The sequence below is a fragment of the Xenopus laevis genome, chromosome 1S (genome assembly GCF_017654675.1).
Source record: "Xenopus laevis strain J_2021 chromosome 1S, Xenopus_laevis_v10.1, whole genome shotgun sequence".
NCBI classification, from domain to species: Eukaryota; Metazoa; Chordata; class Amphibia; order Anura; family Pipidae; genus Xenopus; species Xenopus laevis.
Genome location: NC_054372.1, coordinates 58,816,886 through 58,839,233, shown reverse-complemented (window position 1 = coordinate 58,839,233; position 22,348 = coordinate 58,816,886). Strand labels below are relative to the sequence as shown.

The following is a 22,348-nucleotide window of genomic DNA, read 5'->3' as shown; positions in this document are numbered from 1 at the left end:
GGACGCCCATTGACTTTAATGCATCTGGACAAAATAATTGTGCGTATGCTCGCTTCAGAATTGTCCCACATCAACAATATTTTGACACCCATTGACTTCATAGCGTTAACTTTTTTGCCATTTTGCAAATTTTTTCACCATTTTGCAAATTGTTTGGCGAAGCGATAAGGGACAGATTTGCCCATCGCTATTTATAACCAGTTTACATAGCTGATATTTGATTTTTAAAGGTTTTTAAAACCACAACTAAACTCACAAACTCTAAAACCACGATTGTCATTGAATTTTTGGAAAGATCCAAATATCCAAAAGTACAAACTAATGATGCAGTAAAAAATACAAAATAACTTAAAAACCTCAAAAAATTCAGACAAAATTGTAGCAAAAAATAATCTGAAAACGTCTAAAAGTATGAATTGATTTAAAGAACAGCACAGCTCCCACTGACATTACAGGACCTCAACAACTTTTACCTGGCAAGGTTTTGCATTAGAGATTTTCATGGTATTAACACTTGGGCGCACATTTACTTAGCTCGAGTTAAGGATTAGAATAAAAAATACTTAGTATTTTTTTGGCTACTTTGACCATTGAATTGGCTACTTCGACATTCGACTACAACTTCAACTTCGAATCGAACGATTCGAACTAAAAATCGTTTGACTATTCGACCATTCGATAGTCAAAGTACTGTCTCTTTAAAAAAAACTTCGACCACCTACTTCGCCACCTAAAACCTACCGAGCACCAATGTTAGCCTATGGGGGAAGTCCCCATAGTCTTTCTAGGCAATTTGTGATCAAAGGAAAATCGCTCTATCAGATGGATTAAAATCCTTTGAATCATTCGATTCGAAGGATTTAATCGTTCGATTGTTCGATCGAACAAACTGCGGTAAATCCTTCTATTTCGATATTCCAAGTTGAAGGATTTAACTTTGATGGTCGAATATCGAGGGTTAATTAACCCTCGATATTTGACCCATAGTAAATGAGCCCCCACATAAATCTTTATTTTTTAGAGCTTTTTAGAAATATAGGAAAACCACAAATCTTTCGAGATTTGTGGAATAACTTTGTGATTGTTAGTAAATGGGCCCCTAAGTGTAGGTATCTTGGGCTCTTACTATATCCCATTAAAGGACTGCTTATCCCCTCTCCACAGCCCAACCATGAAAATTATAACTATGCATAAAGCAGAGTATTTAAAATAGAAAAGTCCACTGTCATCCAGTATATGAAATAAAGAAGGATAATGAAGCACTTAAAGGGTACGTTATGGTATTGGCATGTCAATAAATGTCATTTTTGTTTCCTAGGTGAATCCTAATATTGATAGCTATATCGAAATGGGTGTTGTTTGCCTTTAGAAAAGTTTTAGTCTTCTATTAAATACTTTTGTACACATTATAGATGGTTTCTAATGATTTATTGGATTATATTTGAAAAAGTAAAGCCTGTTATTCAGAGATAAAAAAGAGCACACTCTACTTATCAGAACTTTTAAGATACAGTAAATGATGTTTGGAGGGAAGTATCTGACTTCATTGCAGTCACTATTGAGTCAGTGTTATGTGGCAGATGAAAGTTGTAATGTTTATGCGGATCCCCTGGCTGAAGACCTCAAGCAAGCCCTCTGTCAATTAGCTTGCTGAAGGCTTGTCATTGTAATGCCTCCGGCAACTTACAGCTACCTATGTATTTAATCACTTGAGCAGGGGCTGGTATGCAGGGAGGCCCCCGGGAAACAGTCAGTGAAGTGGTCCAGATCACATAGCTCTTTATGAACCACTATTTAGCTTGGGGCCCCTCTGGAGCAACTCAGATTCTGCAATATTCATGAATCAAGCGACCAGGCACATGAGGAGCAGCAATGCAAATGGTTGTTAGACACTTGTGGTTCTGATCTAACACGGTGAAGTAAAGCACACTTGGATATGCAGAAACAGGCCATGTCAAACACAATGCATTCAATTTACAGCTGTACACTACAACAGTTTATTTCTAACCAGGGTTACTTGACATCTGGACTATAAAATATACAACAGATAACTACTGCAAGGATTGGTTAAAGCATGCTTTTTCAGTCTTAACCTCATTTATATTATTGGCTTGTTACAGTTTGTTTACTTCATCGAGATACTATCAAGTCCAAAACAGATGCCATTGCTGGTTGAAAGCTTCATTTTCTCCAATCCTAACTTTGTTTATATTCTTGCTCAAACTTTGTTTGTGGTTAAGGACTTCTAAGCAGTTTCTGAATGGCAGCATTTTTTTGCAACTATTCAATTGAAACTTGATAAATAAATACATTCTTATTTAAATGTAATTTAAAAATGGTATTATTCTTATCCCTTGGTTATTGTTTCAGTAATTGGCTATCCAGTTTTGGAACTGAGACAAAGGTGTAGAATTTTTCCCACGCATTACACTAATTTACTAATCAGTTACTAGATCTTAAATTAGTCTTAAATACAATGTTATCTTTAAGTAGATGGATATTTATAGTTCTTAATGTGAACAAATGAGCTGGAACCAAAATACTGGTTATAAATTATCCTTTGCACCAAATCACTGCTTGACAACTATGTCCTGGAGCATGGGGACCATGATGGAAGGTCCCCAGAAGGTAATATCTGATATGCCTGCATGGAGTGGCTGTTAAAAAGCTGCACAGCAGCCCAATATCTTAAAGGATTCTGGCATAGTTTCTAAACATAATATATTATAGTATTTATAGTATTTTTTTATACCTTATTCATAAAAAACCTTAGTAAGCATCACCACAAACTGCACATCAGCAAAGCATCTACCATGTATTTGATTTCAGAATATCATTATAAAATATCCTACTCCTACAGTATTTATTAATTTGGCAAGATATCTATAATTGAGTATGTGTATTGATGATACTTCCTGCAGGGCAAAAATATTTTTTTAGAGTATTCTCACTGTATCTAGCTAAAGTCAATGTCAGGGCACCTTGCAGAAAGAAATTTAAATCAGCCAACTATCTTCTAATCCTTTTATTAATTTGTAATTATTCTGTTTACAAAGAGAATGATTGAACTCAATAACGGATCACCATTGCTGGTAAATACATTGATAATTTGATAAAAACACAAAATATATATTATAAAGTAACTATAAATGGCTAGGATGTTTATTATTGCTTTCTTAATTGGTTTCTAGGTTTTTGACCTGCAATCAAAGCAAAAAGAAAAGAAATGTATCTTTCCTAACAACACAATAACAGAATCACTAGGTGGAAATAATTGGGTTTTAAGCAAAGCAATGTTTTACCAATTGCTAATGATGCAGGGTCCCCAGCTTTAGCACACATGTATTAAACTGCTAATTGCATTACCTTGTTAGAATCATCATTTGAGACATGCATACAGAGCTGCTGAAATCATTTCAATATCAAATCTATTTTTAATCCTAAAATATATGGCAAGGGTGCACGTTCATATTTCTATGCATTTTATCCCTCTATATGTATAAAATAATAATTATTATTTTTCAATTCAGATACATTTAATTATTTTGTTGTCATACAAGTTACTTATGGATTTGTATAAAGCTCCATGGAATGCAGGGTTGCCCAATCTCACTCTGGGCAGGGGGCAGGGATGTGATGTAATGGGGCGGAGCCATGACACATGGGGCAGAGTTGCGATGGCAGGGGCGGGAGTACTATGTGGCAATCGACAAATTGACCAATCGCCACGTCAATCATAGGGAATCCTGCTTGGTTTTCCTAATTGGGAAAAAAGGGTAGGGAGGCAGGCCTTCAAAAAACTGGGTTTTAACCAGACAGGTGGCAGCCTTAATGGAATGTGACAAATTTATTCAAGACTGGTGCCTAAAGAACCCATAAGGGCAACTGAAAAATTACAAATAGAACCTAAAAGAGACATTTAAAAATTACAAACAGAAGATAGAATCAATGCCAGAGCTGAAATGGAGATAAATGGCATTTTATCTTCAGAGCAACATATTATTGTTTACAGCTGCTATTATAGGCGATTAAAAGATACTAGTTCCTTACTGAGAAAATATGTAAAGCAGCTACTGTATATTCAACTGTATATGCAATTATATGCATTGTTAGCATGAAGGACAGTTTCTCTATTATCTCCTTTGTATGTGTGTACGCAGCACACCAACATACTGTAGTGAGCTGAAGATGCTGTCAATTATCACTTTTATAAACAGCTAAAACAGCAATTAGACAGCATTGCAAGGAACAATGTCAAGGTGGTCATGGGGAATACAGTATAAAAACAATTTAGAATGAAAAATGATAAATAAGAAAGATTGCAGCCACACAGCATGTTATGTTCTGTGAGATAAGAACCATAGGACTGCTTAGAAGATCACACTCTTTGATAAGCAGGAGAGCTGGAACTTATCTTCACTGATGCTTTTTTGGGGCCCCCAGAACTTTCTACTGCAGACCAAAGAGATCCTGATCACAGCAGATTCTTTGCTGTACAGATAAGAGTTTTCTATAATCATGGTCAAGGCAGATAAGATGTCAGGGCAGGCAGAAAACAATCAGAGTCAGGAAAAGGCACAGAGTCAATAACCGGTAGATCAAGTAGGAACAAAAGGCATAGGCAGGACTGTACAAACAGAGTCAGTTTGAGCACCAAATGTGACATTATAGGGGTATATTTATCAAAAAGTAAAGTTAGAGATGGTCACAGTCCTCTAGAGTGAAATTCTGCCACTCTCCATTCATTTCTAGTGGATTTTTAAAAGAGAAATTATCAATGGATGAAAGTGAAAGTTCATCCTTTGATAAATATGCCTTTCAAAATCCCATAGAAATGAATTGAAAGTGGCGGAATTTCACTCTAGAGGACTGTGGCAATCTTTAACTTCACTCTTTGATAAATATACCCCTATGATTGCACAGCGCATGCACATCCAGACAAATGAAGATGTCAGGCCAGTGGCGTAAATACCGGGGGAGCAGGGGATGCGATTGGGCCAGGGCCCGCAGCTTCTCAGGGCCCCCCGGCAGGTCGCGTGCCACTGACTCCGGCGACAGAAAATGGCACGTCCTGCGCCAGCCCCCCTCTAGTTACGTTACTGTGTCAGGCCTTGTGTTGCCATGCAAGCATGTGCAGATAAATCTGGGGACTGTCAAGCGGAAGGATGGTGTGCCAGTCTCCTGAAGGAAAATCAGAGCCATCATGGAAGGAACAGCACTATTTGTGGCAGTATATAGTGCAATGTTCAAAAACCAACCACAACACAGCAGGGCTCCCATCACCTGTGGACTTGTTATTCCCCCTTAAACACAGTGCCTCTGGTCCCCTAACTTCATAGTTAAATATAAATGTATATAAAGAAACATGGAATGTGACAAATCTGCACTGATTCCCTACAGAACATAAAAGAGGAACTGAAATATTGTTACCATAGCCTGCATACTGTATGTCTTGTAGTTATATACAATACAAAGTTGCCCTCCTGATTTGTGCATGTTTCTTTAAACTATAAATAACATTAAGGGGGTTATTTACTAAAACAACTTTTTATCACTTTATTAAAAAAAGACCAAACTCCCAAACCCAAATTCCCCTTATTTATCAATAATTTTTCTCAAAATAGGTGTGAAAAAACATTGTGAAAAATCGAGCATCAATTTGAATTTTGCAAATTTTTCGTATTGACGCTCTGTAAACTTAACTTTTTTGAGTTGTCACCCCCCAAAAATTTTTTATAAATCAGTCTATCAATAAAAACAAACAATACAAACAGCCCGAAACTTTCGAGAACCACAAAGGCATAAAGCATGTTCCATGGATAAACATGGACTTATTGACTTATACATGATTTTGACAGGTTTCAGCTGGAGTATTTTCAGATTCAAATTGTTAGATTCGGGGTATAATAAATCTCGAATAATTTTAGTTTTTTTTTCTCTAAAAAATTTGAGTTTCTTTTCCCTTAAACACTTGATTAGAAAAATGTGAGTTTTAGTAAATAACCCCCTTAATAGTGTAAAATAAAAAGATGCACATGCACAGGATTATCAAAAAAAGAATCTTGATTCTGTTTTTTCTTTCTTTTTTTGACATGTATTTGCAGCCTATCAAATTCCACTAGTTTGTCATTTGGCATTTGTCCCCACAAATTAGACTTATTTTTATGCTCCTGATTTTTTCATATTGCTGCTTAATTAAAATCAGGACAAACCTATGTCTAAAGAAGACATAAAAAAAATCCTCTGAAACTCTATGTTTGATAGTTGACACCCTATGTCATGTGCCTAATGCCACGCCCCATACGTAGGAGTTAGGGGGGGCAAGGAAGGAAACATACTACACAAATTACTTGTACCCATCTTTTGATTTCCACACAAACCTAACAACAGCTTTTCTATCAATATATAAAGTAGTAACTGTTGCACATGTATAGCATTGCCATTCTGTTAGTGAAACAAACTCATTGTTTGCCAGGACAAGACTTGGTATTTTCTACTTCATTAGCACAATTACTTGCCAGTGGTTTGTAGAATGTTATTCCCTCTAGATTTCTAGTTACAGTTGGATACATATAGTGACGCTTCCATTTTACATATCCTTATTTTACGTTTTTCCATCTTTTATACCATTTGTTGTGGTCCCACCCATATATAATGCATAGATTGACTAGCATTGAATCTATGTTTATACATTCTATTTCAATCTAGGGAAAAGCTGCTTTGTTCCCAAAGTTGCAGAATGGTTCAAATATGAGTCATCCAAAAAGAAACAATGATAGTGGATACAGGACAGGAGCAGGAGAGGGGGGGTGTGGTGCAAAAATATATATCATAATATTATAGATATTTCTATCTATACAGATATATAGAATGATGCATTGGGTTATTAGCAAGGGAGATGTGAGTGTGGGGTAACTCAGCAGAATGAGAAGGGAAAGGGTAAAAGAGGACAGTGAATAGAGTGAGGCCAGGGATAGGTGGGGGATTCAATGGAGCAGTGGGCAAGAAACTGTAGGGGTTAATGTGCTTTGTGGCAAATGCACAAAGCATAGGCAAAACCCACAGCCAACCTGTACCAATAATATTCAATAATCAATATAGTTACACAGCTATACACAGGTTCATTTATAGTTCTATAACACACACAGGGTTTGTCACACAGTTGCCCTTAAAAACACACATTAACACGACCAGTTAATTTACAAACGGACATAGATAGACACACACATACACTGCCATTCACAACAGATTCACTCTCATCTGCCCTAGGAAAGAAGCTGCTTCGTCAGGAGATTCTGTACTGTGATTCTTAATGGTAATTTTAAGAAATGTGTTCATATAAAATAGAACAAAACAATATATTTACATATGGCAAGAGGATATCCTTTATTATGAAGTACAAGTCCAGGGAGGGGCAAGTAGGGATGCCCATGCTGTTACCCACTCTTTTAGTTACTCACATGTTTAATTGTTTCTAGTTAAGTCAGTGTACAGATGTGTTTAAAGAAACTGGTCCTGTTTTATAATTTGTGCATCTCCTTCACTCAGCACTAGTGATGGGCGAATTTATTCACTAGGCGCGAATTTGCTGCGAATTTCCGTGTTTTGCAGTCAAAAAATGTTGACGCTGGCAACAATGTGGACAATTCGTGGCAAAGCGAACCGGGACAAATTTGCCCATCACTACTCAGCACATATCATGTGGCTACACAAGATGATTTTTGGAATTACTGTATATATGGTGCAGCCAGCTATTCAAAGGGAATATTAAACCTTCCTGATCAATATTTCAAGCCCCTTGGCTGACACATACATGGACCGATAACTCGGAAGTAATGGGCACCTTTTATTGGCCCATTTAAGGCCTTAGGAGTCTCTTGGCAGAACTGAACATTTCAGTACATTTTGAATGCAGTACCACTCAAAAGCTTCCAAAGGACATTTTAACTAATTATCCTATGCAGATGCTATCTTTTTCCTCTCCTTTCATTCAGGTTGCTTCTGTGTTTAATCTTTGTAGCTATGCTTTTACTAGTATCCTCTTATAGAAACCCTTCAGTGCTTAGTTTATTTAATATCATCTACATTATAGAAATTGCCCACTATGTACTAAAATGATATCCTTAGAAACAGAGCATCAGCATATCTCCCAATCCTCTCTGTATGTGTTATGTGTCTGGCTTTAATGTCTTTGCACTAACTAAAAAGGAAATATTAATGGGGTTAAGGCTTAAATATAGTATATGGCACAGTCCATAGAAAATGGGGAGGGGAGTTAGTTGGGCTGACAGCTCTCCTTTGTTAATGCCAATATCAGTGTTATTTACAAGGAAGAACTGTAGATTATAAAGACACTTGTACCTCCTACTAAAATGTAAGAAGTTATTTGAAGTCACCTTGGAAGCCTTTGGTGACTTTAACAACCTTGTAAATTACAGTATAAGATACATTTTTTTCTATATAAATCTGCTAGCTTCTAGTAAAAGCTTTTCCTTAATAGTAGAGATGCTATACTAGAGACTGAATATCATTGCAGTATTTCCAAATAATTGTATTTTTTTACTGCATCACGGTCAGAACCAATGTATGGTTGCTGCTCAAAATACCCACTGAGGCACTTAGCCATATATATAGGTGCAATTTAAGGTTTTACTGGATTATATATAATAATACACAATATATATATATATATATATATATATATATATATATATATATATATATATACATCACAAGGCCACTGCACACGCTTTCCTGGTGCTCCCAGAAATTCGAATATAGGTAAGTAGATGCCGGTGCACACAAGGAATTTTTTTAAATAAATCCTTCTTTATTTTATCAACGTTTCTGTCCTCTGCTGGGACCTTTCTCAAGATGCAAGGTCTTGAGAAAGGTCCCAGCAGAGGACAGAAACGTCGATAAAATAAAGAAGGATTTATTTAAAAAATTCCTTGTGTGCACAGGCATCTACTTACCTATATATATATATATATATATATATATATATATATATATATATATATATATATATATATATATATATATATATATATATATATATATATATATATATTTGCCCTGTTTCTTTTCTACCATAGGGCAAATGAAAGCACATTTAGGGAATCCGAGAAATCCGAGCAACTCTGGGACCTTCCCCATTGACTTGTACAGGACCTCAAGAGCTTTTAGATGCCAGGGTTTCAGAGTTTTCAGACTCGCATTTTTCAAATTTATTATACCCCAAGGATGGAAAAAGTCTGAAACCGAAAATCCGGCATCTCAGATCTTGTATATAAGTCAATGGGAGAGGTCCCTATGCTATTTGGAATTTTCTGTGGTCTATACTGGAATTAGCCCAAAATCAAAAAAAATGGACTTTTTGGGCATAAATGCAAAAAAATCTGGAAATTCAGAAAAAAACTTTCAGATTTTCACTTGATTTTTTCGTGTTTGCCTTGATCCGATTAAATTGTGCTTTTAATAATAAATAAGCTCCAATTGTGAATTCTTGTTTTGTCACTTTTTTAATTAAAATACTCAATAAATTCGGATTTTGATAAATATGCCCCATAGTGTCTACCCAAATTTATACATCTTTAAATGTACAGCTTAGTGTGTTTTTGTTATCAAACTACACGTCATTGTCATTTTAATTTCTTACAATTTTCTTTTTCTGTACTTAACTGATCAGTGATGTTTTCATGCAATAGCTGAACCTCTTCCCTTGTCCAGCAACTGCTAACATTAACTTTGTGCAACACTAACAGTGATGTTGATGTTGATTTACAGCCAATTTGTAATGGATCAACATAATATCAGAGTCTACCACAGCTAGAGAAGTGCAGAAACAGTGATAGGCCATTAGTGTGCCTCTGCTGAAACCTGAGACTAATGCTTTCTATAGTCAGGTGATTTCCTTCAGCCCTATCTCTCATGTTCACACAGTGTTTTCCTATGCTACACATACAGTTGAATAGTTAGGCTTCTTAAATGCTTAAAAAACAATTCTAAAAATACACGTTTTCGAAAGAGAAATATATCCTTACTTTGCTCTTATGTTTACGTGCAGTTGACATTGTTGAGTATTCTATCCATCAGATGCTCAAAATATAAATTTGAGTATTTTGTAAAATGTTAGTGGTAGCCATCTCTGATATTGTAACTAAACACTGAAGACCTGTTTTTTTCTGGTTGGAGTTTTGAAGGGTAAAACACAATTTTTTGAAGAGGAAAAAACCTAAAAATTTTGGCGCTTTATTAAACCCTGAGGCTGCTAAAATTCTGAATAAAAAAGTAATCCATCTCAAACCTGTCGAGGTCATGTAGAAGTCCATGGCAAATGTCCCATATACAATTGGAAGATATCATGATTTGTGCTTGGTTACGTACAATCATCCAAAGAATTCCTGGTTTTTGTGGTGATAATTCAAATAAATCTGAGTTTTCAGGTGTCAAATTCAAAAAAATTGTATGATACGGATATTTTTTTCATGATTTTCTTACCCCCGATTTTTTCTAGTAAATTTAATGATAAATATGGTGAAAAAAGTGCATGGGAGATTTTTTGAACTGGTTGTAAGAAAATAGTGAGAAATTTTCGGTTTTAAGTAAACAACCCCCTGACTGTGTATACATTTATGCTTCTTAAAATATAGATTGATTCTAAAGGACAAGCTATACTCTCTGGGGGTGGCAATTCGAATTATATAGAATGTGCCACCATCTAACGGTTAAAAAAGGCTACATAGCATGTACGTTTTTAAGTGGCGGTGGAATGTTGGTAGTTGGATGTAATATGAAATGGCTTAAGCAACTTGATTAAAAACCCATTGCTATGAATGACAAAATACATTTGTAATTATATTAAGACTCTTAAAAGGTCATTTATGTGACCCCCGGAGGCAAATTCTAGATCACTAAGGTCCACAGAATGCATCTTTGTAGCAGTCATTCAATAAGGATAACAATCTGGGGCTTGCTAGATTCAGAACCTTAAACTGCAGAGTGTATCACTGGGATGTAGTGGTGTATACCAGATGCTTCAGTTAAATAGGTTTCACCTGTATGCCAATTATCAAAAGCCATTGATCTGGTTGTTTAACCCATAGGAAATTGTAATTGTTGGCAGGCATCAGTCCGGAACACCAAAGTTCTACTCCTGCAATGCCTGTCTGCAATTACAATTTCCTGTAGATTACTGTCACGGCCGGCAACCAACACCAGAACAAGTGCCAAGTACCCTGGTCTCGGCTCGGCTTCACCAGTAGTGTGACCACCGTTGGGCTTCGGGAGGAGCCCTCAGCTTACTTGGGTGCCACCTGGACTTAACGAGGGGTACAAGGCAAGATGTTCTGGCTAAGCAGAGGGGCACAGCAGGTAGCAGAGTCTTTTGGGCCGAAGGTCACGGTACAAATGGAACAGGTAAGAGAATCGTCAGACAGGCTGGGTCGAGGCAGGCAGATAACAAGAATCGTCAGGCAGGCAAGGGTCAAACCGGGTTGTCAATCAAAAGGGTTAATCAAAAGAGGTAGTCGGTAATCATGCAAGGGTCAGGATCCAGAAGTCAGAAATAGTCAATAGTCAGGCAAGGGTCACAACAGGAATCAAAAACAGGTTCAGACAGAAATAGCTTAGCTCAGAAGCACCAGGAACAAATCCTATCACAAGTGCTTTTGGACAGAATGGGCTTAAATAGTTTGAATTTCGCGCCTTTGCGCGCTGACGTATTTAAATAGAAGGAGGCGCGCCGCGCGTGCCCTATAGAGAAGCCGGCGCCAGCGAATACACGCTGGCGCGGCTAGGAAGAAGGGAGGTGCGGCGGGCGTCCCCGCCGATGGCGCGGTGGACGACCCCGCCGCACAGGTACCCTCACAATTACTCTACAATGCCGAAGGTCTGGGCCAGGAGCACCTTGACCCACCGTTGAAAGCGGTAAGCTTACACATATACTGTATGTCCAAGGACTTTAGCTTCTTTTGAAGAAGCTTCTTTAGCTTCTTCAAAAAAGTAAAAATTGTCAACTGAGGTGATCAGCTCTTATAGAATTGTTTTTTTGTGATGCCCCACACCAAGAAAGGGCTCTACAAATATGACCACAGTTATCAAATGTTTCACACTATGGGGTATATTTATCAACAAGTGAAGTTACAAATCGCCACAGTCCACTAGAGTGAAATTCCGCAATACTCCATTCATTTCTAACATTTTGAAAGTCAAATTTATCAAAGGGTGAACTTTAACTTTCATCCTTTGATAAATACTCTTTTAAAAATCCCATAGAAATTAGTTTCATAGAAACGTCACTCTTTGATAAATACACCCCTATGTGAAGCCGGCATAAGAGTTGAAATAGTGTTGAGAGAGGAAGAAAAGCCAAGTAAATCGATGTTATACTGTGTCAGCGTAGTACTGTGATTAGTTTTGAGTCTGAAATTACACTTACCTTTACATCATTGGCTTTCATCCTAGTTCCCTCTTTTCCTACAAAAATATCATCTATGTCCACAAGAATATACCTTTTCAAAGACAGCGTTAACCTTTTATTTGTTAGAAAGGAAATAGCATCAACAAAAATTAGCTTGTGCAGCCAAAAGTTTAAGTTATTGCCAAAAAATACTCTTTGAATTCCGTCATGAAGACCCAAATCATAAATAACTGTAGCAAACATAGAAAGTTTAGATAGCTGAGCAGGTCCTCCAACAGGCATTTTCACTTTTGTAAAAACTACAGGTTGATAGAATGAGTTATTGACTTCAAAAACTGTCCATTCATTTCCAAATAATTGCCCTTTTCCAGTGTTTGAGGACTTTGTTATATGAAGTAATGATGTGTGCCGATTAATACAACAGTTTTTGACAGCCATGTTGCTGTTGACTCTAAATGAAAAACCTTTTGGATGGAAGCTCTGGATGCTATTTTCATTGCCCTTAAGGAAACCAATGATGCTGACGCCATACTGAAGACAATATTTATCCAGAAGATCTTTGTTCCACATATCCATGTTAACATATTTCATAAAGTTTTCATATATTATAAGTGCATATTTTCCAATATGGTTTTCTGTAAGATGAGGAAGGTCTCCTTTTCCTTGAGCAATTTCTGCATTAAATTTAAATCTGCTGGATTCTAGAACACTTATGATGTCTTGTCCAAGTTGAGAGTATTGACTTTCTATAAACACTAGAATAAAGGGGTCTGTCCTTAAAAAAACAGAGGGCCGTCCAGTCTGTCCTCCCAATAGTTTATATGGTAATGAGTCAAAGTCTTGACAGTCTACTTCCACTGATACTTCTGAAAGGTCATTGTCCTGTTTATAACCACTGTACAAATAATATGCTGAGATTACAATGCTTACCATGCAAAAAGTGGAGAGCAGAAGGACTGTTCTCTGAAAATGTCTGCGAATTTTCATAATATAATTCATTATTGAAAAGTCTCTTAGCAAGAATGGTCAGTGAATGAACAGGTCTTAAAAACCCAATCCAGTGCAGGTAAATCATTTATGTAACCATTGCAGCACCACTGTTGATTCCCAAATCACTTCAAAGAATGCGAAACCTAAAATAAAGGAAAAAAAATCTCATGTTATTAACATTAATGATATGGTTGAGTTGATTCAATTGATTAAAGCAGTTTATGTCTAGACAGAAAATACTGCCCGATAATAAATGTTTTGCAAAAATGTCTCATACTTTTATAATATACTCGAATACTGATAAAGGGTAACAAAAAAGCTGAGTGTGGTCCTCCATGTGTTCAGTGGTGTTTGCACATGTGGGGGCACATTTACTAAGGGTGGAATATCGAGGGTTAATTAATAGAGATGTCGCGAACTGTTCGCCGGCGAACTTGTTCGCGCGAACATCGGGTGTTCGCGCTCGCCGGAAGTTCGCGAACGTCGCGCGACGTTCGCCATTTTGGGTTCGCCATTGTTGGCGCTTTTTTTTGCCCTCTCACCCCAGACCAGCAGGTACATGGCAGCCAATCAGGAAGCTCTCCCCTGGACCACTCCCCTTCCCTATAAAAACCGAAGCCCTGCAGCGTTTTTTCACTCTGCCTGTGTGTGCTGAAGAGATAGTGTAGGGAGAGAGCTGCTGCCTGTTAGTGATTTCAGGGACAGTTGAAAGTTTGCTGGCTAGTAATCGTTTTGATACTGCTCTGTTATTGGAGGGACAGAAGTCTGCAGGGGTTTGAGGGACATTTTAGCTTAGGTAGCTTTGCTGGCTAGTAATCTACCTTCTACTGCAGTGCTCTGTATGTAGCTGCAGTGGGCAGCTGTCCTGCTTCTGATCTCATCTGCTGACTGCTGCAATAACAGTAGTCCTTGTAAGGACTGCTTTTATTTATTTTTTTGTTGTTTTACTACTACTACTACTACTACTATAAGAGCCCAGTGCTATTAGTCTAGCAGTGTTGGGGAGTGGGACTGGTGTGCTAATCTGCTGCTCCTAGTAGTTCAGCAGCACCAACTTTAATTTTTTTTTTTAATATTCATTTTTTTTTTATTTTACTTTTTTTATTTTACTACCGCTGTAGTAGTGTATAAGTTGACCTTTTAGGCATTATTTGCCCTGTAGGCATTATTTGCACACTGTTTTCTTCAACCCGCCATCTAGCTGTGTGACCTTGTTCACATTCTGTCTAAATATCCATAATATTACCGTCTCCAGAAAAAACACCGGAGTGACTTTTTTCAAGCAGCCATAATATATTTTACGTAATCCGTATCCACCGCTGTAGTAGTGTATACGTTGACCTTGTAGGCATTATTTGCACACTGTTTTCTTCAACCCGCCATCTAGCTGTGTGACCTTGTTCACATTCTGTCTAAATATCCATAATATTACCGTCTCCAGAAAAAACACCGGAGTGACTTTTTTCAAGCAGCCATAATATATTTTACGTAATCCGTATCCACCGCTGTAGTAGTGTATACGTTGACCTTGTAGGCATTATTTGCACACTGTTTTCTTCAACCCGCCATCTAGCTGTGTGACCTTGTTCACATTCTGTCTAAATATCCATAATATTACCGTCTCCAGAAAAAACACCGGAGTGACTTTTTTCAAGCAGCCATAATATATTTTACGTAATCCGTATCCACCGCTGTAGTAGTGTATACGTTGACCTTGTAGGCATTATTTGCACACTGTTTTCTTCAACCCGCCATCTAGCTGTGTGACCTTGTTCACATTCTGTCTAAATATCCATAATATTACCGTCTCCAGAAAAAACACCGGAGTGACTTTTTTCAAGCAGCCATAATATATTTTACGTAATCCGTATCCACCGCTGTAGTAGTGTATACGTTGACCTTGTAGGCATTATTTGCACACTGTTTTCTTCAACCCGCCATCTAGCTGTGTGACCTTGTTCACATTCTGTCTAAATATCCATAATATTACCGTCTCCAGAAAAAACACCGGAGTGACTTTTTTCAAGCAGCCATAATATATTTTACGTAATCCGTATCCACCGCTGTAGTAGTGTATACGTTGACCTTGTAGGCATTATTTGCACACTGTTTTCTTCAACCTGCCATCTAGCTGTGTGACCTTGTTCACATTCTGTCTAAATATCCATAATATTACCGTCTCCAGAAAAAACACCGGAGTGACTTTTTTCAAGCAGCCATAATATATTTTACGTAATCCGTATCCACCGCTGTAGTAGTGTATACGTTGACCTTGTAGGCATTATTTGCACACTGTTTTCTTCAACCCGCCATCTAGCTGTGTGAGCTTGTTCACATTTTGTCTAAATATTGATAATATTATCGTCTCTAGAAAAACCACTTGAGTTACTTTTTTTCAAGCAGCATTCATATATTTTACGTAATCCGTATCCACCGCTGTAGTAGTGTATACGTTGACCTTGTAGGCATTATTTGCACACTGTTTTCTTCAACCCGCCATCTAGCTGTGTGACCTTGTTCACATTCTGTCTAAATATCCATAATATTACCGTCTCCAGAAAAAACACCGGAGTGACTTTTTCAAGCAGCCATAATATATTTTACGTAATCCGTATCCACCGCTGTAGTAGTGTATACGTTGACCTTGTAGGCATTATTTGCACACTGTTTTCTTCAACCCGCCATCTAGCTGTGTGAGCTTGTTCACATTTTGTCTAAATATTGATAATATTATCGTCTCTAGAAAAACCACTTGAGTTACTTTTTTTCAAGCAGCATTCATATATTTTACGTAATCCGTATCCACCGCTGTAGTAGTGTATACGTTGACCTTGTAGGCATTATTTGCACACTGTTTTCTTCAACCCGCCATCTAGCTGTGTGAGCTTGTTCACATTTTGTCTAAATATTGATAATATTATCGTCTCTAGAAAAACCACTTGAGTTACTTTTTTTCAAGCAGCATTCATATATTTTACGTAATCCGTATCCACCGCTGTAGTAGTGTATACGTTGACCTTGTAGGCATTATTTGCACACTGTTTTCTTCAACCCGCCATCTAGCTGTGTGTATTATCGTTTCCAGAAAAACCAACTGAGTTTTTGTTGTTGTTGTTGTTTTTTAAAAAATAATGCCAGGCAAAGGCAGGCCGCCACGCAGAGGCCGTGCTAGGGGCCGTGCTGCTATGCAATCCTGTGGCCCTAGCAAATTGCCCAGTTTTAAAAAGCCAATGACCCTGAACTCCCAAAATGCTGAAGAGGTAGTTGACTGGCTTACACAGCACACCCCATCCTCTACCGTTTCTAACTTTACCACAACATCCTCCTCATCCTCCACTGCTATGGCCACCCACGTAACACTTCCTCCACCACCGGTGCCCCTTCTTCACTGGGGTCAGAGGAGTTATTTTCCCATGAGTTTCTTGAACTGAGTAATGCGCAACCATTATTGCCAGAAGAAGATGAAGGAGATGAGGACCTTACACCAGATTTAATTCTGGCAGAGAACACGACAGAGATGGACATAATGAGTGATGAGGAGGAGGTCCCCGCTGCTGCTTCCTTCTGTGATGTGTCAGAAGAAATTGATGCATCTGAGGAGAATGATGATGAGGAGATTGATGTTTTGTGGGTGCCTAGTAGAAGAGAGCAAGAGGAGGGTAGTTCAGATGGAGAGACGGAGAGTCAGAGAGGCAGTAGGAGAATAAGACTTAGAAGAAGCAGGGAGGACAGCCCGCAGGGATCAGTAGGGCAACAACATGTATCGGCACCTGTGTTCAGCCGGCCAACGCACCCGCCATTGCCGCCAATGCCGCCAACTTCTACTGTTACCGCCAGATCGCACACTTCCAAAAAGTCAGCAGTGTGGGATTTTTTTAATGTGTGTGCCTCTGACAAAAGCATTGTAATTTGCAATGAGTGCAGTCAGAAACTGAGCCTTGGTAAGCCCAACAGCCACATAGGTACAACTTCTATGCGAAGGCACATGAGCGGCAAGCACAAAGCACTTTGGGAGCAACACCTCAAAGGCAACAGGCAAACTAAAAGCCACACTCCTTCTGGTCCAGCATCTTACTGCTCTACCTCTGCTCTCCTTGACCCGTCTGAACCACCCTCCACTCCGCCTTCCACCTTGACCACCTGTTCCCATTCCCAGTCATCTGCCACCAGCCAAGTTTCTGTGAAGGCCATGTTTGAGCGTAAGAAGCCAATGTCTGACTGTCACCCCCTTGCCCGGCGTCTGACAGCTGGCTTGTCTGCACTCTTAGCCCGCCAGCTTTTACCATACCAGCTGGTGGACTCTGAGGCCTTCCGCAAATTTGTAGCAATTGGGACACCGCAGTGGAAGGTACCCAGCCGCAATTTTTTTTCTAAAAAGGGAATACCACACCTGTACCAACATGTGCAGAGCCAAGTTACCGCATCTCTGTCACTTAGTGTTGGGCCAAAGGTCCATATGACTACTGACGCATGGTCCTCCAAGCATGGTCAGGGCAGGTATGTCACCTACACTGCCCACTGGGTGAACTTGGTAATGGCTGGGAAGCAGGGAATGGGTAGCTCAACAACAACAGTGGAGTTGGTGTCACCGCCACGGATTGCACGCGGTTCTGCCACCACCTCTACTCCTCCATCGCTCTCTACCTCGTCTTCTTCTTCTTCTTACTCTGCTGCTGGGTCCTCCTTCTCCTCCTCCACACCTGTGCACCCCCAGCTCCCCCTAGGCTATTCGACGTGCCAGGTACGCCGTTGTCACGCTGTCTTGGGATGACGTGCCTGGAAAGCAAAAACCATACCGGATCTGTACTCCTGTCATCTCTGCAGTCACAGGCCGATCGGTGGCTGACCCCAACCAACTGCAGATCGGAAAAGTGGTGTGTGACAATGGAAGCAATCTGTTGGCAGCGTTGAGACTAGGCAATTTAACACATGTGCCCTGCATGGCACATGTGTTAAATTTAATAGTCCAACGTTTTGTCTCCAAGTACCCAGGATTCCAGGACGTTCTCACCCAGTCCAGAAAGGTGTCGGCCCATTTCAGACGTTCCTACACAGCCATGGCACGCCTTGCTGACATTCAGCAGCGCTACAACATGCCAGTCAGGCGTTTGATTTCTGACAGCCAGACTCGCTGGAATTCAACGCTCCTTATGTTGGAACGTCTGCTGCAACAACAAAGGGCCGTCAACGAGTACCTTTTTGAACTGGGTGGTAGGACTGGATCTGCACAGCTGGGGATTTTTTCCCCGTTACTGGGTGCTTATGCGCGATGCCTGCAGGCTCATGCGACCTTTTGAAGAGGTGACAAATATGGTCAGTCGCACCGAAGGCACCATCAGCGACCTAATACCCTTCGCTTTATTCCTGGAGCGTGCCGTGCGACGAGTGACAGATGAGGCTGTAGACCAGCGTGACGAGGAGCTGGAAGCGCACGATTTCTGGTCGGAATCACCAGAACGAACCCAGGCACCTGCTGCAACGCAGGGAGAGGTGCCAGAAGTGGAGTCAGAGGAGGAAGGTGGCTTTGTGGAGGAGGAGGACCAACAGGAGCAGGCTTCCCAGGGGGCTAGTGGTGACCTTTTGGGGACCCCTGGTCTTGTACGTGGCTGGGGGGAGGAGACCGTGGATGATGCAGTCCTTGATAATGAGGAAGCGGAGATGGATAGCTCTGCATCCAACCTTGTGAGAATGGGGTCTTTCATGCTGTCATGCCTGTTGAAGGACCCCCGTATCAAGAGGCTTAAGGAGAAGGACCTGTACTGGGTCGCAACGCTACTAGACCCTCGGTACAAGCATAAAGTGTCAGAAATGTTACCAACATACCACAAGTCCGAAAAGATGCGGCATTTACAAACCAGCCTGCAAAACATGTTGTACAATGCTTTTAAGGGTGATGTCACTTCAGGAACTCATCAACATTCCAGGGGCAGAGGTGCCAGTAATCCTGCCACGAGCACACCTGCAAGGACAAAGCCCTTTGGCCAGTCTGTAACGTCAGACATGCAAATGTTTTTCTGTCCAAGGCAGCGCCACAACCCTTCTGGATCCACCCTCAAAGAACGCCTCGACCGGCAGGTAGCGGACTACCTGGCATTAACTGCAGATATCGACACTCTGAGGAGCGATGAACCCCTGGACTACTGGGTGCGCAGGCTTGATCTGTGGCCAGAGCTGTCACAATTTGCCATGAACCTCTTGTCTTGCCCAGCCTCAAGTGTGCTCTCAGAAAGGACCTTCAGTGCAGCAGGAGGGATTGTAACTGAGAAGAGAACTCGCCTAGGTCACAAAAGTGTCGATTACCTGACCTTTATTAAAATGAATGAGGGGTGGATCTCGGAGGGTTACTGCACGCCGGAAGACTTGTTCTGACTTCTATGCAGCTGTCCTTCTCTTCAAGCCTCATGACTCCACACACAGCTGTCCTTTAGCGTCCTCCTCCTCCCTCCGCCACCGTTACAAACTAGGGTGCAAACCCTACTGGTTTAATTTTTTCTGGCCTCTGTGCTTCAGTGGCTGCAACCAAAAAAACTGGGCAAACAATGTCTACAAGGTCAACGTATGGCAAAAAATGACTATTTTCAGCATTTATATGGCATATTTTTTCTGGCAACTGTGCTTCAGTGGCTGCGTCCAAAAAAATGCATATTTTCTGCATTTATATGGCATAATTTTTCTGGCCTCTGTGCTTCAGTGGCTGCAACCAAAAAAATGCATATTTTCAGCATTTATATGGCATAATTTTTCTGGCCTCTGTGCTTCAGTGGCTGCAACCAAAAAAATTTATATTTTCAGCATTTATATGGCATAATTTTTCTGGCCTCTGTGCTTCAGTGGCTGCAACCAAAAAAATGCATATTTTCAGCATTTATATGGCATAATTTTTCTGGCAACTGTGCTTCAGTGGCTGCGACCAAAAAAATTACTATTTTCAGCATTTATATGGCATATTTTTTCTGGCCTCTGTGCTTCAGTGGCTGCGGCCAAAAAAACTGGGCAAACAATGCCTACAAGGTCAACGACGTTGACCTTGTAGGCATTGTTTGCCCAGTTTTTTTGGCCGCAGCCACTGAAGCACAGAGGCCAGAAAAAATATGCCATATAAATGCTGAAAATAGTCATTTTTTGCCATACGTTGACTCAACGTATATGGCAAAAAATGACTATTTTCAGCATTTATATGGCATATTTTTTCTGGCAACTGTGCTTCAGTGGCTGCGACCAAAAAAACTGGGCAAACAATGCCTACAAGGTCAACGTATGGCAAAAAATGACTATTTTCAGCATTTATATGGCATATTTTTTCTGGCAACTGTGCTTCAGTGGCTGCAACCAAAAAAACTGGGCAAACAATGTCTACAAGGTCAACGTATGGCGAAAAATTACTATTTTCAGCATTTATATGGCATATTTTTTCTGGCAACTGTGCTTCAGTGGCTGCGTCCAAAAAAACTGGGCAAACAATGCCTACAAGGTCAACGTATGGCAGTTGTTTAAAGAGAACAGTAGATTACTAGCCAGCAAAGCTACCTAAGCTAAAATGTCCCTCAAATCCCTGCAGACTTCTGTCCCTCCAATACAGAGCAGTATCAAGCAGATTACTAGCCAGCAAACTTACTATCATCTGTCCCTGAAATCACTAACAGCTCTCCCCCTACACTATCTCTTCCAAGCACACACAGGCAGATTTTTCAGATACATTTTTGCCCTTGATCCCCCTCTGGCATGCCACTGTCCAGGTCGTTGCACCCTTTAAACAACTTTAAAATCATTTTTCTGGCCAGAAATGTCTTTTCTAGATGTTAAAGTTCGCCTTCCCATTGAAGTCTATGGGGTTCGCGAACCGTTCGCGAACCGCTCGCGTTTTTGCGCAAGTTCGCGAATATGTTCGCGAACTTTTTTTCCGACGTTCGCTACATCCCTATTAATTAACCCTCGATATTCAACCCTTGAAGTAAAATCCTTCGACTTCGAAGTACCCCAAAAAAAAAACGTCGAAATTCGAAGTTTTTTTACTTCTAATCCTTCACTCGAGCTTAGTAAATGTGCCCTGTGGTGTTAAATTCAACAGAATTTCTCTGAACTGGCTACATATGCATTGGAGATGATTGGATGGCATTGCTTAAGTCACAAGTTTACCTCACCAGGTCCAAGGGGCAGAAAATTCAACAATTTTAACTAATTTCCCTGTGGAAAACCAGCCAGATAGTAGTACATGTGAATGGTGAAATAGCACTTGTCTCTAGACTGTCCTTTTAAGGTATTGGTTGGATTATCTTTCAGAGATACAGCAACATTTGACAATGCATTTCTAGGCCAGAATATGACCAAAACACAATCTAAATCCACTATGAATTATGCTGGTTTTAATTTCATTTATTTCAATAGGCTGTACACGCTCAGATAATAAAACAGCTCAGTCATAAACTGATCAAGCTGCATAAAAACATAGTAACATAGTAAGTAAGGTTGAAAAAAGACACATGTCCATCGAGTTCAACCTTTTTTTTTTTTTTTTTTATTAACTACCTATCTGCCAGTTGATCCAGAGGAAGGCAAAAAACCCATCTGAAGCCTCTCCAATTTGCCTTAGAGGGGGAAAAATTCCTTCCTGACTCCAAAATGGCAATCGGACTAGTCCCTGGATCAACTTGTACTATGAGCTATTTCCCATAACCCTGTATTCCCTTACTTGCTAAAAAGCCATCTAACCCCTTCTTAAAGCTATCTAATGTATCAGCCTGTACAACTGATTCAGGGAGAGAATTCCACATCTTCACAGCTCTCACTGTAAAAAACCCCTTCCGAATATTTAGGCGGAACCTCTTTTCTTCTAATCGGAATGGGTGACCTCGTGTCAGCTGGAAAGACCTACTGGTAAATAAAGCATTAGAGAGATTATTATATGATCCCCTTATATATTTATACATAGTCATC

At 39.8% G+C, this 22,348-nt stretch overlaps 1 protein-coding gene across 1 annotated transcript in view; it reads right to left on the bottom strand.

The window, feature by feature from the left end:
- LOC108706715 (bifunctional heparan sulfate N-deacetylase/N-sulfotransferase 3-like) overlaps positions 1 to 22,348 on the bottom strand; it is a 150,700-nt gene that overhangs the window by 91,222 nt on the left and 37,130 nt on the right. Inside the window, exon 2 of the mRNA XM_041579647.1 lies at positions 12,443 to 13,557. Within this exon, the coding sequence (XP_041435581.1) occupies positions 12,443 to 13,423 (981 nt within the window). The 5' untranslated portion in view covers positions 13,424 to 13,557. The remainder of the gene's footprint in view (positions 1 to 12,442; positions 13,558 to 22,348) is intronic.